The sequence below is a fragment of the Phoenix dactylifera genome, chromosome 16, assembly GCF_009389715.1.
Source record: "Phoenix dactylifera cultivar Barhee BC4 chromosome 16, palm_55x_up_171113_PBpolish2nd_filt_p, whole genome shotgun sequence".
NCBI lineage: Eukaryota > Viridiplantae > Streptophyta > Magnoliopsida > Arecales > Arecaceae > Phoenix > Phoenix dactylifera.
In genome coordinates this window covers 8,929,135-8,947,477 of record NC_052407.1, presented here as the reverse complement: position 1 = coordinate 8,947,477, position 18,343 = coordinate 8,929,135, and the positions used below count along the sequence as shown (strand labels likewise).

The window sequence follows — 18,343 nt, the reverse complement described above, 5'->3', positions numbered from 1 at the left end:
ATTTCTTCTTTCCTCTAATGAACTTTCTGAATTTTCTTGTAAGCATAGCCATTCCTTCTTCATCATATTCCTCCTCATCATCAGATTCTTCTGATTTAGTTTCCTGTTTTGGAGTGGTAGACTTCAAGACAATGGTCTTTCTTTTCTTGACCTCATCTTATGAATTTTGCCTCATAGTCAACTCATGGGTCATGAGTGATCCTAGAAGTTTTTTCAATTGCAGTGTATTGAGGTCCTTTGCTTCTTGAATCGCTGTTACCTTGGCCTTCCAAACTCTTGGTAGAGACCTGAGAATTTTTCGCACTAGTTCAGAGTTAGTATAAGACTTTTCTAAGCTCTTTAGCCCATTTATGATTTCCGTGAATCGAGTAAACATTTCAGTTATGGACTCAGTGGATTCCATTTTAAACAACTCATACTTATGTACTAATATATTTATTTTTGACTTCTTGACTTGATTAGTTCCTTCATGTGTGACCTCCAGTTTATCTCAAATTTCTTTCGCGGAGATGCATGTAGATATTTTATTGAATTCACTTACATCTAGTGAACAGTAAAGTACATTAATTGCTTTAGTATTTAGTTGTGCTAGTCATCTAATGTGTGTGGTCCTCTAGTTATGATATTCCACAATTCAAAATCTAGAGCTTGAATGAATATCCTTATCCTAGCTTTTCAGTATGTGTAATTAGTGCCATTAAACAGAGGAGGTCTATTTGTGGATTGCCCCTCGCTCATAGAACATCCTACTTGGGTTGTCATGATTTTTGTCTTTTGATTGTGAGATCAACAAATACTATGTGAGCATCTTGCTCTGATACCACTTGTTGCCCAAGGTGACAAGCCAAGAGGGGGGGTGAATTGGTTTCTCTAAATTTTTACTTTCTTAATTGAGTTAATTGATGAGTGAGTGAAGTTAAAACAATACACAATGCAAACACACAAGAAGTATAGTGGTTCGGTGCTCTCCTAAGCACCTACGTCCACTCCCCAAGCGACCCCTTGGGAATTCACTATAATCTCGCAGATTACAGTTGGATTGTTTTCCGGGCTCACAATCCAAAAACCTTTACACTTTGGTTTTCCAGGATCACCAAAAACCTATGTTGGTTTTACGGGCTCACCAACGAACCTTTGGTTTTATGGGTTCACCAACAAACCTACACCGTTGGTTTTACGGGCTCACCAACAAACCTTTACCGTTGGTTTTACGGGCTCACCAACAAACCTTTACAAGGTGATTAAGAAGAAGAAAAAGGTTAAAACTCCTAGATGAGCAAATATAACAATTATGAGCTACAAAGAAGAGTTTAGAATATAGTTATCGTTTTGATGAGACTTCTCTCTTCTTTGCCAAGATTGCTTTACTCTTCAAGGGTTGATGGAGCTCTTAATGTCTCTTAAAATCTGCTCAATCACTTCCTTTTGACTCTTTGAGTGAAGCACTTGGATGAAGAAGATGAGGGCTCTTGTCTTTCTTGTGTGAGCTTTGATATTTTGCAAAAGGATGTTTTTTCTGATGAATAGTGTCACTTTAAATAGTTTTCCACATCCATTGGACTCCCCTCATTGGTTAGATTTCAAAAACTAGCCGTTACTTACTGTTGGAAGGACAAAAAATACTTCTGCAGAACTAGCCGTTATGCTTCTGCCCGTGCTGGGGTCGACCCAAACTTTCCTGGGATCGACTCAAACCACTGTTCATCAGACTTGGAGTCGACCCAACTTTCACTGGAGTCGACCCAACTTTCACTGGGGTTGACTCCTGCTACATTGGGGTCGACCCTCTCAGGAAACACAGAACCTTATATTTCAGCCGTTTTTCACTGGGGTCGACTCAATAATTTTTGGGGTCGACTCAAGGTACAGTGGGGTCGACTCAAGTTCCATTGGGGTCGACCCTCTCAGAAATTCCAGGGACATAGTTTTGAACGACACAGCCTTGGGGTCGACTCATGTTCAGTTGGGGTCGACTCAAGCATTGCTGGGGTCGACTCAATCTGGGGTCGACTCAAGGAAGGTTGGGGTCGGCCCTCTCAGTAAATTTCAGAGACTTGTTTTCTTGAGGCTTGAAGATGGGGTCGACTCAAGCAAGCTTGGGGTCGACTCAACTACTGTTCATCCGTGCCATTTTTGCAGAAGTGTGTCTGATGGTTTCATGATGTGCCGGGGTCGACTCCGCCAATCTTGGGGTCGACTCATTCCACACTTTGCTGCAACTTAAGGTTAGATTCATCCATACAATCAATGAGATATACTTTAAGCAATTTTGAATGTATGTCATGGTAGTGCTACATACTCTTAACAATGAAAATTACTATTGTCCCCTTAAGAATACATTTAACTTGAAACTTTGTCGAATTAGAATTTAGAATTCACTATCCCTTTTCTATCGCAAATTTTATCTCATTATTAATCATTGAAATATATCTTGATCTCATTCATCGATTGTACCAAGAGTGACGAACTCAATAATGATGCATCATGTTAACTTGTAGTATTTAATTAGATATTCTCTCAATGGTTGTGTTAATCATCAAAATACCACTATCATCCTCAGGAATGGGTCATGCAATTATGTCGCAGCTGCAGGAATGGTCCGTCTCTCAAGAGACTTGGGTAGTAGAGTACTCTTTGGGCTGCACATGCCTTATAGGACAGTTTGTACAGCAGTTCTTGAAGGAAAATAATACTTGTTCTGCTGTTCTCTTGTGTTGGTTATGACTTGAATTCTTTGGTATTCTTCCTTGGATTTTCTTTTGGAGTATCAGCATCGAGGAAGATGCTTGCTGTTAAAGGTTGCTAAAATCATGATAATATGCAATTGAATGTGAATGTAAAGATCTCAAAAAGAGGTTTTAGGAGGTAAGTTGTAGGAAAGTGCATCAAGTGGTTGTCATGTCATGAGTTGATTTTGTTGCTTTGCCAAAGGTGCTCTTTAGCCTGGTGATAGAAGTTATAAAATTTCTCCCCTCTGGTGAGGAAATGACAACAGGTAATATAGGGCCTGGTCGTGATAGGAGGACAACTAAGGCAGAACAACCAATTTGGATTCTTTAATCAATATTGAATGGACAACTAAAGGAGGGATTTTGATGGTAACTAATTTAGCTTTCTTCGTTTTAATGTTTGGCGGGTAGATGACTATTCCTTAGTGGACATTTGCTATAGCACAGGATTTGCTAATTAAGTAGAAAAATTATTATTCTTTGTATGAAGGGTGCTATGCATAATTTAAATGTTCCATGAGGTTGATGATAATTGAATGATGCAGGACTTGAGTGTGCAGGCTGTATGAGATTTGGGCTGGCAAGTGGAAGTGATACATAAAGGTGTAGCATAAGCAACAGGAGAAGTGAAAGCAAATGAAGTGTATAGGGAAGGGAGAAAGGTGAAGGAAGAAGGATAGGCTTTGTTAACCTGTGAAATCAGCACTATGGCTCATAGAGGGGCTGCTCATCGGTCATCTGGGTGTTGGTGCAGACTTCCATCTTACAATGTTGCATTGAAGGAACAAACTATAGTTTTTGCATGCATAAGTGGATATGAGGATTTCATTTATAGGCTTAGGTGGCTCCCTCCAGGACCTAAGTAAGACTCATGCCAGGGGTAATAAGCCAGCTGCAACTCCACCAACATCAAAAAGGAAAGCAAAATCACTAGGCTAAAATGGATAGCAGACCAAACTCTTTCACATGACATATTATATGTAATCATGTCATGTAGATTGGACACCTAGTCATATAGTGTTAGTTCCTAAAACTACATCAGCTCTACTAAGTTATATCAAGGTTGAATCAAAGACTGATGCATTGCTTTGGAACTGAACCAGTCTAGGTTAAACTTGAACTTGAATCCATAACCACATCCATTGATCTCAGGTTAACGCAAGTATTCAACGTAGTCCTTGTTTGGGTTGAATGTATGTGATGCTGCCATTTTTTGGCATTGGATTTTTTTTCAACCTGGCTTAAAGTTGAAGTCACCAATCTGACTTGATTGATTTTTGGCTGGCATCTGTCTAATGCCATATCACTTGGTGTCTGCTAGCTTCGTATGCTGGTCCCTTCTTTGTTGGGTCTTAGGCCTCTTTGGTCATGCTTTTCCATGTACCCGACCAGTTGGACAGCCTTCCGGAGAGAATGGTGGCAATCTGGAGCAGAGCACAGATTCTACCTTCTCCCATGGGACTTTCATTTTCTGAACAAGTTGGGAATTTCTTTAATAAAGAAAAATTTCGTAGATATGCCCTTGCCTGAGGCAAAGTTTATGTGGCCAAACAATCAAATGATGAATGTTTTTTTCTGGAGGGAAAATGGTTGCCTGCATTCTAATTTAATACTTGACCACTCTCTCTTGTTGCAATAGTTGATTTATAGTAGTATGTGTGGCACAATTATGCCTAGCTATGGACCGTGGTCCAATGAAAATCGACATTTTTGTCACCATTTAAGAGCCACACAACATTGAGAAGTTATGCTTGCATGTTGGCGGGGTCAGCTGAACCGGCTGGTTCGGGTTGATTGAATCGAACTGGGGTTGAACCGGGTCGGTTCAGCTATAAAAAACGGACCCCGCCCCCAAACCGTTCCGAACCGGTTTGAATCGGGCAATTCAGAGCGAAACCGATGTGAACCGGGTAATGGGAAGGCCTGCCAGAAGCCTTCTCAGGCCATTCCTCTTCATTTTTTTCAAATCCCTCCCCTCATTCGCCAAAAACATGCTAATTTCGATGATTCAAAGAGGATCCAACCTAAAACAAGGTATGATGGCTCTCCCCTACCTCATTCTCTCTTTTTTTTTCAATGTCGAAAAATGCCGAGAAAATTACAAGATTAGGGAATGCCAAAATTTTTGATTTTGGCATGTTTTCATGATATGTTGTAGATCTATGAATGATCCCACTAAAATCTTTATTTTTTTTAAATATATATTTTTAAATAAAAATATATATATTCGGATTAAAACTTAAAAAATTAAATAAAACTAAAAAAATAACTATAAAATTAGATGCTTATTTAGGGGTATGGAAGCTATTTCTACCTAAATTTGGTACCCATTTATTCTAGTTTTGATGTGATCATGTGCATAATGGTCTAGGTTTAAATTTAAAAAAATTTGAGAAATAAGTAGCATTTGATGCATTTTCACAGATTTAGAAAAATATATGTAGCATCCATGGTAGGGTTCTGCATAGATATGAGCTCGAATTAATTTTCTTAAATATTTGTATATAATAATTATTTTTAAATTTTTAAAAAATAATTAAAAATATATAGTCAACATAGAAAATATAAAAAATAGTATTACGTATTACATAATTCAGAAGTATTTTTGAAGTAGAAAACATTTTTTTGAACTTATGATATTTAAATATATTTTGAAATTTAAAAGTTAGTAAGAATATATAAATAACACAAGAAATATAAAAAATTAGTACTATGTATTAGATAAGTTAGAAGAATTTTTTGAAGTAAAAAATATATTCTCATTATAACAAAATTTTATTATTTTTAAATAATTAATAAACTGGGGTGTTTGATAAACCTGCAAGAATAGATCCATCGAAGAAAAAGAAGAATCCAAAGCATGACATTGGTTGGGATCATAGGCAAATGCTCTTGGATGGGCACTACTGGAGGTGCAACATAGAGTTCAAAGGAGAAGGGGTAACTGGGTTGAAGTAGTATCCGATTGGTAGTTATCCCGACGTATCTATATGCCGAAAATGCCCAGAGAAGGTTTGACAACTAGAAGTACGTTGCTGATTTCAAAGTAGTAAATAAGAGACTTGCCAAAAAGATGGCTGAGATGGACCGCCAAGTGGCCGAGCCATTTTTCTATCACTACAGGAAGTCAGAAGAGGTATCCGCTCTAGATGACAAGGAAGCACAGATCTAGGCTGCCATTCAAGCGAGCCTGGATTATTGGTGGTAGCAAGATGAAGTGGCCAAGTATAAGGCTGGATTTGGGCTCTCACACTATAAGTCGGGTTCTGGTTCTGTGACCAACGGGGCAGATCTAGAGTTCAGGAGGATCTCCGTTAAAAAGGCTGTCAGAGGAGGCGGTGGTCGTATTGCATCTATGCTGGGAGCTTTTTTGGTGGCAGAAAGAAGTCCTCTAGAGCTTGTCCTCCAAGAGGCACTATCGATGATTTAGATTCACTTGTCTTTTTTAGCAAAGATTCGAAACAGTAGAGGGTTGACACCGTGCTAAAGGATAAAAAGAATATGGCAAGCTATTAGATCTTGGTTTCACTTCAGTCATATCTTAGCAAATGTGGTAGGCAACACGTACTATAAGCCTGCCATTTTCTCCATACAAGCCATCGATCTTGGTGTAGACCTTTAGAATCGAAAATCTATGGTGACCTTTTTGACAACAATAAGTAAAAAAGTTGATTGCCTAATACTAGTGTAAGTGGCCCCATATATGGACTGACGGTGATGTGTGATGATTAGATTGATCCTATCAGGTGGAGCATCAACTTGATATACTGACACGAAGAATTTCTGTTAGGAGTCAATTGAAGCTTTCGATCAGATGCACAACGCCATGTACATTCTCAGATTGGAGGTGATTGATCAGGTTGGAGAGGAGAATGTCGTGCAAGTCATCACTGATAATGGGCCACAATATAAGGTTACCTTGAAGATCTTGGAGCGGCGACCATATTTTCTGAACCTCATTTGCTGCACATTGTATCAACCTCGTATTGATGAATATTGTGAAGATTTGTAGTGTAGCAGACAGTAGAGACCATGGTATGCTGTACTGGCCCATACCGGTCGGTTTAGCCCTTACCGAACTTGTTTGGTTCCTGACCGGTTCGGTTTGGCTGTGGATTTTTTTAAAACCGCGCGTCGTTTTTTTGACCACAGCGCGCATGGCCTTCTAAAAAGGCCGACAGTGCGCGCGACGCCCTGTCCTCTGACAGTGCGATGCACTGTCTTATCTCAAATTCTTAGTTAAACGCATAGCTTTGGTTATCAAAACTGAAGGATCTGCCTGAACCAGTCAGGAATTGAAGCGGATAGCAGAAGAACCACGATGGTGGATTGAGAGATCCAAAGGCAGCATGAAAAAAAATTGAGGTGAGAGAGCAGTGTTCTTCCAAAAAATTATAGCAAAGGATAATTAAAGTATGGTTTATTTCCTCTATCTTTTTTTCTTTAATATTTTTTTAAGCTGCTTAGAAAAAATAGGTTAAAAATTTCAAAAAAAGAGATCATGCCCAATTTTGAAATTTGGGCTTGATTTTTTTTATATATTGTAGATATATGGACGATATGCATTGTGACATTATTTTTTTTGGAATATATATTTTTATATTTTAATTAAAAATTTAAAAAATATTAAAAATTAATTTTCTAATAAAAATAAAAAAATAGAAAATTTTGAAAAAATAGTCGTACTTTCTACATAATTCAGAAGTCATTTTGGTGGCAGAATTTTTTTTGAATTTACAACAATTAAAAAATTAAAAATAAGTTAAAAAATAAAAAAAATACCGTTCCGGTAGGAATGAAGCCATCAAGAAAACCAACTTTTCAGAGCGTGATATTGGCTGGGCGCATGGGTACATGCTCGGAGAAAGGCACCAGTTTCAGTGCAAATATTGCCAGAAGTGCTTCAAGGGAGGAGGGGTAACCAGATTGAAGCAACATTTAGTCAGTTATTTCGGTGAGGTAGCTACGTGCCCCAAATGCTCACATGAGATCCTTCTGTTGATGAGGAAGAACCTCGCTAACATCAAAGAAGCCAAGGAGAGGGCTGCCAAGAAGAAGGCGAAGGTGAAAAGCCAAGCGGCAGAGCCACTTTCTATCACTTCAGGGAGTCAGAGGAGGTCGAGGGTCTAGATGAGCAGGAACAAATCCAGGCTGCCATGCGGGGGAGCTTGGATGATCAGTGATAGCAGGAGGAGGTGGCGAGGCATAAGGCTCGATTTGGGCTCTCATTCTACAAGTCGGGCGCCAGTTCTGCGAGCGGCAGAGAAGATCCAGAGTTAATGAGGATAACCTCAGTCAGAAAGGGCGCCAGTAGATAACGTGGTCGGATTGCATCTATGCTGGATGGTTTTGGTATCTGAAAGAAGTCATCTAAAGGGATTCCACCAGGAGCGTCAATTTATGATGTAGATCTGCATGTCTTTTCCAACAGAGATTCGAAGCAATAGAGGGTAAGCTCAATGTGGAAGGAGAAGAAAGATATGTGGCGAGCCATTGGATTCTGGTTCCACTTAAGCCACATCCCAGCGAATGTGGCATACAATACATATTATAGGTCTGTCATTTTCGCCATGCAGTCTGTCGGTCCTGATGTAGATTCTCTAAACTCGAAGAACATCTACGGTGAGCTTCTGGACAATAATAAAGAGAAGCTAGAGAAATGGATTGCCTCCTATAAAAGCAAGTGGCCCATTTATAGACTTACCGTGATGTGTGATGGTTGGACCGGTCCAAAGCTGAGCATCAACTTTCTGACATACTGTGATGCAAAGACTTTTCATAGGTCGGTTGATGCTTCGAATCAGGTGCACGATGCCGCATACATCTTCAAACTTTTGGAGGAGGTGATTGATCAGGTAGAGAAAAATGTCGTGCAGATCGTCACTAATAATGGGTTGCAATATAAGTTGGTCGGAGAGGTCTTGATGGAGCGGCGACCACATATTTTATGGACTTCATCTGTTGCACATTGTATCGACCTTATGCTGATAGATATTGGAAAGATCCGTAGGGTGCAGTATACGGTGGAGATAGCCCAACGCATCATCAGGTATATTTATAGCCATACCTGGGTTCTTTCATTGATGAAAGTTTGCAAGGAGAGAGATTCTAAGACTAGGAGTCACGGTTTGCTACGAACTATATTGCACTTGATAGCCTTATCAAGAAGAGCCCTACGTCAGATATTTGCTAGTTCCGAGTGGCAGCAAAGTAGGTATGCATAGGCCGACACTGAAGAAAGTAAGATGGAAGACTTGGTTACGAGGTAGTTATTCTGGCAGCGGGCCGTTGCGATAGTCAAAGCTATCAAACCATTATATGAAGTGTTGTGGGCCGTAGATAGCGAGAGGTATCCCCAGATGGATTTTCTGTATCACATGATGGACAAAGCAAAAGCTCAGATCATTGAGGTAGATCCAACCCATACCCATGAGTACATCATTCAGTGGCGGTGGGGAGCCCAAATGGATAGAAAATTGCATCTAGCAGGCAAGCAAGAACATTGATATTTATATGGATGGATGTACTTGTATAATTTTACTAAGACGGTCTCGTCTATGTGCAGCATACTATCTGAACATCCGGTTCCAAACAGCGAAGCTGGAATCGATATGGATGACGAACTTCTGGACGCTCTACGTAATGTTATTTACAAAATGGAGGCTAATCCAGAAGTCGTGGCGTTATGTATAGAAGAGGTAACATGATTTAGAAGCATGTATAAGCATAGCGTCATCATTTATTATTAACATAGTACAACATGCTTCTTTTTCACTGACTAAATTATTTAGAGAGGGCAGCAACATCTTTGGACAGCGAGCAACTGTCGTGAGTAAGACATCTATGAATCTAGGTATGTTACACATCAGGAAGACATTTATTTGGTGTTACATGCTTACTAATATGGCACTATCATATATGTAATTTTTTTCAATATTCTTGCAGCTGAATGGTGGATTCATTTTGGCGGTTCCACGAAAAATCTTAAGCGGATAACTATTCGAATCCTTTTAGACGGTCTTCTCGAGTGGTTGTAAGCGCAACTGGTCCACCTTTGCCCTCATCCACAGCAAATAGAGAAACCGTTTGACGCAAAAGCGCCTCAACGATCTTGTTTATGTGCACTACAATCTGCGATTGAGGCTAAAATCTATTCAGAAAAAAGTAGACCTCAAGTATGCAGATCCAATCTATAGAACTTTCACAGATGATGACGATGATCCTATGCTTGGCTGGCTTGTAGGCCAGCAGCAGGAGCTCGAGCTTGACGAGCTAGGATCGCCTCCACGATTAGCTAGCTTCATAGCCAGCGAGGCTATGGTCGATCCACAGCAATGGGTTGAGCGCAATATTTCATGCACTGCTACAGCTGATCAGCTGCAGGCAGAGGAGAGCCAGACACCACATGATTGGTACGGCACACCCTCTTAGAGAGATGATTGAGAGATGTTCAGATGAGGACGTTTTGGTACCCAGTCGACTCGATCACGAGGGCGTGGTAGCCAGGCAGAGGGGCCCAAAAGATAAAAAAGCACCTGCCCAACAAACAAAAAAAGAAAAACAAAGGGTCCTAATGGAGAGTGTCGAGGAGACTTGGACCAACAACGATAAAGGTTCTGGTGGTGATGGATCTACTTGTTATGAAGGAAGTGGAGGACAGTATGGTACTACTTATGAGACACAACCGGAGGCTGGTCTTGGATACACTGGTGAGTCGCAGTTTACGCATGCTAAATAGGATAGAGACCACGGTAGTCCATCGGATAGAGCCTACGAGAATACCATTGCATATAGAAGACGGGCTCCTCGAGGTCGTTCAGAAGAACAAGATGTAGCTGTTGATGACCTCGCATATGGAGTAGGATCCATAGATATATCACGTTTCGAGTCGTATATTAGATTTTATTATCCGCGGCCTGAGGCAGCCTATGGATATGGTGCGTCGGAGTCATCCTACTGTCCTACGCAGTCCGGAGGGTCTCATGGGTCGGATTTTGCTGCCGGTATATTCGGATGGGCCTCTTTACAGCCATATTATCAGCAAAAGGACTTCTCTCAAAGCTAGAACTTCAGCGAGAGATCTGAGAGTTCTTATAATCCGGCGCGCATTCCTCAGAGATTGAGCATACAAGACTACATCGCTTGGTTAGAGGGGTGGGTTGATTTAGTTTCTTTATTATGCTGATGATCCGGATATCTATGAGAAGCATTACCACTCGATCCGATTTTTGATATTCGAGAGTGCTTTAAATGTATATAATTGATTATATCTTAATTTGAAGATATTTTATGTTCTTCATTTTATGACTTGTAACATTTCAAAGGCTAATTAAGATGCATCATCAAGCTTAAACTTTAAATCTAAACATAGAAACATCAAAAAACATGAAAAAAATATCAAACCGACAAAAAAACATCAAATTTGACTTCATTTCATAGAAAAAATCCAAAAGAGAGAACTTCAAGAAAAAAGCTGTCGTAGTCGAAAATCAGCCAAACCAGTCGAACCAGTTCGGTACCGATTCGGTACCATCGGACTGGTACAGGTTCAGGTCTCCACCGGTACGCCTACCGGTACCGGTTCGGCGTACCTTGGTGGAGACAACCTAAACTATCTTCAGATATATTTATAACCACACATGAGTCCTTTTACTGATAAGGAGGTATACAAGGGAGAGATCTTGAGACCAGGCATGACACAGTTTGCTACTAACTACGTTACACTTGATAGTCTCATTGAGAGAAAAACAGACATGCGTCGGATGTTTGTCAGTGCCAGAGTGGTGGGAGAGCAGATTTGTGAGGGACAACATTAAAGGGAACATGGTGGACTTGGTGACAAGGCAGAAATTCTGGCAGCAGGCCGAGAAGATAATGAAGGTTGTGAAGCCATTGTACAAAGTGCTTCGAGCTATGAAAAGCGAGAGGTACCCTCAGATGGGCAGCGAGAGGCTATCAAGCTGTATCATATGATGGAGAAGGTAAGGAATCAGATAGAGAGGCAGATCGAAGCATGCCTATCATTACATCGACATCATTGAGTGGCTGTGGGACTACATGATAGATAGGAACTTGCATATAATAGGTAAACAAGAACGTTGAAAATTATACTGCTTCTGTACTCGTAGAATTTTATAGCAATTACGAACTTTTTCTATAGCTTACTACTTGAATCCGACATTCTAGTATATCACACCTAGGATCGATATGGAGAACTTCTCTCTGCTCTGCGTAATGTGATCTATAAAATGGAGCCTGATCTATAGTCATAGCTCTATGTCTAGAGGATGTAAGTTAAGTGGCATGCATTAGTTAAGTCGTGTCAACACGGTTCTTTTTCACAGACAAATATTTAGAGAGGGCATTGGCAGCTTTGGAGTCTCGGCAGTTGTCGTTAGTAAGAAAAGTATAAATCTGGGTATATTACTTATCAACGATAAATATTTCTTGACATTAGATAGTTACTAATATGATACTATCTTATTTGCAATATTCTTTAATATATTTGCAGCTGAATGGTGGATTCATTTTGGTTTGTCCATAAAAAATTTTAAGCAGCTAGCCATTCAAATCCTCTCCTAGATGGTCTTTTGGAGTGGCTGTGAGTGCAATTGGCGCACCTTTACCCTCATCCAAAGCAAGCAGAGGAATTGTCTAACACAGAAGCGACTCAAGATCTTGCATATGTTCACTACAATTTGAGGTTGAGGTTGAAGTGCATTTAGGAGAAAGTGGAGCTGAAGTAGACGGATTTGATCCACAATGCTTTTGTTAACGATGAGGATGATACTATGATCGGATGGCTTGTGGGCCAGTAGGAGCCAGAGCTTGATGAGCCATGATTGCCTCCACGACCGGCCAGTTTTATAACCAGCGAGGCTAGGATGGATGCAGGGCAATGGGCATATTGCTATATTTCATGCATCTTTTCAGCTGATCAGCTATAGCTGCAGGGGTCATTTGGGAGCCGATCATTATATTACTCCTTATTCGAGACATCCTCCTAGAGATTTGATTGAGAGTTGCTTAAACGAGGTCACCACGCTATCCGGTTAACTTAGTCATGTGGGCGACATTCGTCCTTCCAACATAGCTAGATAGAGAGGGCTACGAAGGAAAAGTAGGTAGCTACTTAGCACAGCAAGAAAGAAAAATGCAAGGCAGTTGCAGCCTCGATGGAGAGCAGGGAGCAGTCGGTTTACTTAGATTCAGAGACCAAAAATAGCAGCGATGTTAGTTCTGGTGATCATGGATCTAGTAGCCAAGGAGTGGAGGATATGAAGCCACCGTTTATAAGACAGTGTAGGATGGTCTTCGATTCACGGATGAGTTCTAGTTTATGCATGCCATACAGGATAGTGATTACGGAGCATGAGCTAGTAGAGTCCGTGAGGATATGTTTGCATATAGAAAACGTGCTTATCGACGTCGTTCAGGAGGATACGATGCAGCTAGATCTTATTACCCACAGCCATAGGTAGTTTATAATCCATTCGGATACGAATATGGATATGGTGCGTTTGAGGCGTCTTTCGGTGGCTACTATCTTACGCAGTTCGGAGCATCTTATGTGTCAGATTTTGCTACCGGCATATTTAGATGGGCTTCTCAACTGTATTATCAATCAGAGAATACCTCTCAGAGCCAGAGTTTCAGTGAGAGATCTGAGACTGGTTATAACACGGAGTGTGTTCCTTATGGGATAAGCGTACAAGACTACAACACCATTTGGTTAGAGGGATGGCTGATGTATCTCCTGATTATGCAAATGATCCAAATATTTACGAGAGACATAGCCCCTCGACGAGATTTTAAATATTTATGCTGTACTTTAAATATATGTAATTGATTGTATCATTTTTTGTTTTATATTTCACATTGATTTTAGGATATTTCATGTTGCTTCTTCTAGCATGCAAAGCATTCTAGAAATAAAAAGTAAACTTAAAAAATATTTTATATTTTGCATCATTTTTAAAGCATCAACATGCATCATTTAGGATGTATTGGGGTGATAAAAACATCAAGAAACATCAAATTATACTTAAAATCATTGAAAAAAATAAAGAAAATGATCACCATTAAAAAAAATGACCGGCACGCCACTTGTACCGCATGTCGGTATGGTACCGAATCTGTCTCCGACCAGTATGGGTTTCAGTATCGGTTCAGCAGATTTTGCATGTGGGTGTTGTTAATTGTTGAATGATGGATTTCACATTGTTTACTATATAAGGATACAGAATGAGAAACTCATTGGGCATATGTTGGTACAAATGAAGTGGGAGATAAATTGTTGTAAATGATATAAAGATATTAGGTTAAGGGTGAGAATATGCAACTTGTGAACTCTTAGGACCTTGGGGCACCTTTAGTCCCAAGATATGGTCAGGGAAAATTTTTCCTTGGTAAAATATACAGGTATCATAACTGGAGTGATCATGGATGTGCTTTTATGGCTGATTGGCTGATATTGCATTATTTGCTTGGGGGCACAGATTCTTTGTCTTTAGTGGTGCATCATGGTATGGGCATTTTGCAAAGACGACCTTGCACATTTTCATAATCGCAGAATCACCTTTTTTTCAGAATCACCCTTGAGGTGCATGTTATCGATCCACATTTGTGTATCTCAATGAATGTATACACTAATTAGTTTATATGTCTGCATCTCTTATAATGCATTAATGTGTGTACCGCACATTTTTTTTTTACCTATTTATCTATGAGCACCATATAGTTTAAATGTATGCAGCTAGCTATTTTAGATTAAACCACTTGTTAAATGTACCTAGTTTAACTGTGTGCAATAGTTAGTCTAAATATGTAAACTGTAATAATATGTGCACAAGTCCCCTTGAATCTATGTATGAAGCCAGGGGCAATTTGGTCAGAAAAATTTAAAAATGGTTGATCTTGTAGATCGGGGGAAAAAGGGGCTGATCCTGCAAATCTGAAAATGTGTGAAGCCATTTTTGCAGAATACCCTTAATACATTGAAACCAATTGTTAGGCAGGAAATCATGCTATTACTCAAGTGTTGACCGGCAGATCACCACCTTTCAAACTGGCTTGAAAGCATAAGAGCGAGTTGAATATTTTTATGTGTTGAGAATAATATCAGATTTGGTGAAAGTCGATGAGTAAGTAATGGGTTTGTGGTTTTTGACATGTTCACACAAGTGGATAATGTTTGTTTAATCTTCACCAAGGGCTTGATGAGATGGATTGTGTCTTGCCATTGGCATGCTCACTCTCCTACTCTTAGTTTCTCTGCTAGATGCATATTCAACTCATTCACCAGGTTTTGCTGCGTGCTAGATTACCAACCCATTTCTTCAAGATCTTATGACTCTGTATTTTGTCTGAAAATTGTACTTTATCACAAATAACATGCCTCCATAATGTTATGAAGGATGTATGATATGAGAAGAGGAAAAAAAAGGAAACAAGAAGAGAGGAAAAACCAGTGATATAAATGGAGAGGGGGAAGAAGGAAAAGATAGGAGTAAACCAAACTTCATAATGAATGAGGAGATCTTCTGTTGTTTCATCAATAGCAAGGGACAGAATGAGGAATTTCCTCCTTTTTTTGGTTGGGGGCGCGGGTGGGGGAGATGAATGCCAAAGCAAGACTGCCGTTACCATAGACAGAATTGTTGATAAAAATATTTCTAAAAGCTATTATGCCAATGGAACTCAAATTCTAAAATTTTAACATTTACATAGCATTCCCTAGCTTTTCTTTGTTATTCTAATTTAATTTCTAGTCTGCTGCTTTCACAATTAGGCTCAGCTATCATGGATAAACAAATGAAAGAACAGAAAAGCATTATGTATAAAGTACTATACAAATATAAGTTTATGTGCATAACTACATAGACATCATGCAGGTGATCGATAAATCTTAACTTTGATAAAGATTGTCCGTAAAATGAAAAGATTTTTAATGCTTAAAGAATATAAGGGATTTTCAGGTGTGTTTTTTTAGAATAAAACTAACACATTTTTAATTGCATATACAAAAAAAATACTTAAACTAATTTTTATACATTTAACAAGAGAAACTAAGTTACAAAATTTATTGAATATATACCGCGAGACTTTTAGTGGAGCTGGAAGACTTCGAAAGGTGGCTGTTTGGAAATGAGACTGTTGAATCCTCTCCAATGGGGATGGGGAGAGAGAGAGAGAGTCCAAAGTCTCCAGGTCAATGGGCATAGAAATGAAGATTGATAGAGATAAATGTGAAAGTTAATGATGCTGTTTTGAGTCCCCTTCAATCAAAAACTTCAGGAACTTGAGTATAGAAGGTGAAATAATATAGATTTAGGGAGATAAAATGTGAAAATTAATGTGGCTGTTGTGGGTCCCCTCCAATCGTGACTTGTCAAGCCTCAAAAGAAGTCTATATTTGTCATACTAAGGAAAGACTCTAAATACATGCTTCTCTCTTAGGAATACCAAAAAATTCTAAATACAAATCTCTCTCCAGAAAATATTTTAAATACAACGAACAACAACAACTGTGATCTGACCAACATTCTCAATTCTTGAGTAGTTGCTGAAATGCAGGGACCAGACCAGAATTGTGGATAGAGGGGGGCCATGCTGCTATGGAGAGATTTCTTGGGGGCCATGTACAGATTTTGGGGTTGATAATCAAGGAGTTTTTCAAAATTTCAAATCTCCCACTTCTGCCACTGGACATAGCTCTAATCCAATCTCTAAAGAGGAAGATAATTTCTTCACTTATTTTTTGAAGATTTTTTCTAAATAGAATTAATATGTTCATCACCTTGGGGTGAAGATTGAAGATGAATGACCACTTTAAGTAGCTAGTGCAGTGAATATCCTTAAACCATCTTGCCATAGAATTTTTCGTTAAGCATGTGCCTGTTTGAGAAAACTTGTTGCAAGTTGTTTCTAGTTTGATTTATATGAGGATCCGTGCGGGCGTATTTTTAGTACTACATCAGCTAGCCACTGGGCATATCTTGGGTACTTATACAAGGCAAGGAATTCAAATAACTCCTTCCAGCTTGCCTTTTGGGGAGGCCCTGGTCGTGAAATGATATCTCTTCACTCAAGAGAGCTTTTCATGAGTGTGTGTCAAGAAGGATGTGAAGAGATGATGGAGGGTCCTGTTTCATCCTGTCCATGGTATATCTGATACAGTGGCTAGCGGCTAAGGTCTGCACTTATTTTGACAGACTGATCTGAGAGTTCTGGTTCAGGAGGTGATTCGGGATGAACACACCTTAAGTGAACTGGGACGAAGAAAAACCTTTTTTCCTGCCTTCTCTGCCCTCCCAGTTCTCAAAAGAATGCCTGCTTGAAGTTGATGATCTCTTCAAAATGTTTATTAGTCAGCAAAAATTACCTAGAGTTATTTTTTTTCTTCTTTTTTTGGCAGAAACTTCATGATTACTTCAACGAAAACCAATATCCTAGCCGGGAGACGAGAGAAAGGCTAGCAGTAGAATCTGGGATGACCAGTAGGCAGGTCTGATCTCTCATAAAACAACTCTATGCCTCTCTCTCTCTCACACACACATCATGATTACCTTACTGTGCTAATGTGTTTACAGATCAGTAAATGGTTTGAGAATGCACGCCATAGCATGCGAGTCTCCGCCAAGGAAGCCAATCATGCAGTAATCTCTACTCCTGATGAAGGCACCAGCTCAACTGAGGCTAAGAGAAACAATGACAAGCCTGACAAGGGGAGAGTTAAGAATTATGCTAGCAGTGGAAGCAAAGGGAAAAAATCTGTTGGAGAAAGAAATGATGCGGTTGGAGCTGGACATCGCAGCAGCAGTGGAATAAAAATGGAAGATACACAGGAGAACAACCGGAAGAAAGCAATAGAACGTGAACTGAGAAAGAGAAGAAAGAGTAGGTAACATCCCCAGGGATCATCGGATGATAGCTTCGCTCTTTGGAGCATAAAATTTGTTGGATTCTTTCAGAAGAGTTCAGGTGTATTGTCAGCAAGTATTGGGCATGTATTGTCAGCAAGTTCTTAATGGAGGAGCATGTATGACGTAGCTATCACAAGTCGTTGACAAGACCATTGATGTTATATGCTTGGTAATTTTTTGTGCTGGCTGCTCTACGCGTCTTCGCCTAGTAATTTCTGTCGCTGCTAAAGAAGTGGAAGCAAATTGAGCCAATTCAAGTGCCCCTTATTTATGTGCACTAATTTTGCTAGGTACACTTGAGAGAAGAACCACAAAACTGTGAAACAATATCTAGCTTTTTGAGGACGGCTAATAGAACATGTTTCTGATATTAATCATGTTTTGAGAAAAGTTGCTGTGACATTTATCATGTTCTTCCTCTGAGTGGACAAAAGATTTTATGCAAGGACTGGATGCTTTGAGGCTCTTTTCAATGCCGAATTCAGTTTCTAGGAAAGTGGCAGTGCAAACAAAAAATGAAGTTCAATTGCTGTCATATAACCCCACCTTATTCAAACCCTGATTTTTCCCATCAAGATTGTTACTTAAACAGCCTATGCTGTGGATTATAAGTCTGTCATTGACTTATAATTAAAGAATACAACAAAACTAGCTCTTCTTCTTGTTTTTTAATTCCTGATTCACACCTGT

The 18,343-nt window shown here is 39.5% G+C and overlaps 1 protein-coding gene across 3 annotated transcripts in view; it reads left to right on the top strand.

Annotated features, from left to right (window-relative positions):
- LOC103700823 (homeobox protein HOX1A) overlaps positions 1-18,098 on the top strand; it is a 47,042-nt gene extending 28,944 nt beyond the window's left edge. For all 3 annotated transcript variants that reach the window (XM_008782701.3, XM_017841289.3, XM_026802122.2), the window contains 2 exons: positions 17,146-17,235; positions 17,321-18,098. In XM_008782701.3, coding sequence (XP_008780923.2) covers positions 17,146-17,235; positions 17,321-17,635 — 405 coding nt within the window. In that variant the 3' untranslated portion in view covers positions 17,636-18,098. The remainder of the gene's footprint in view (positions 1-17,145; positions 17,236-17,320) is intronic.
- The last annotated feature ends 245 nt before the right edge of the window (positions 18,099-18,343 follow it).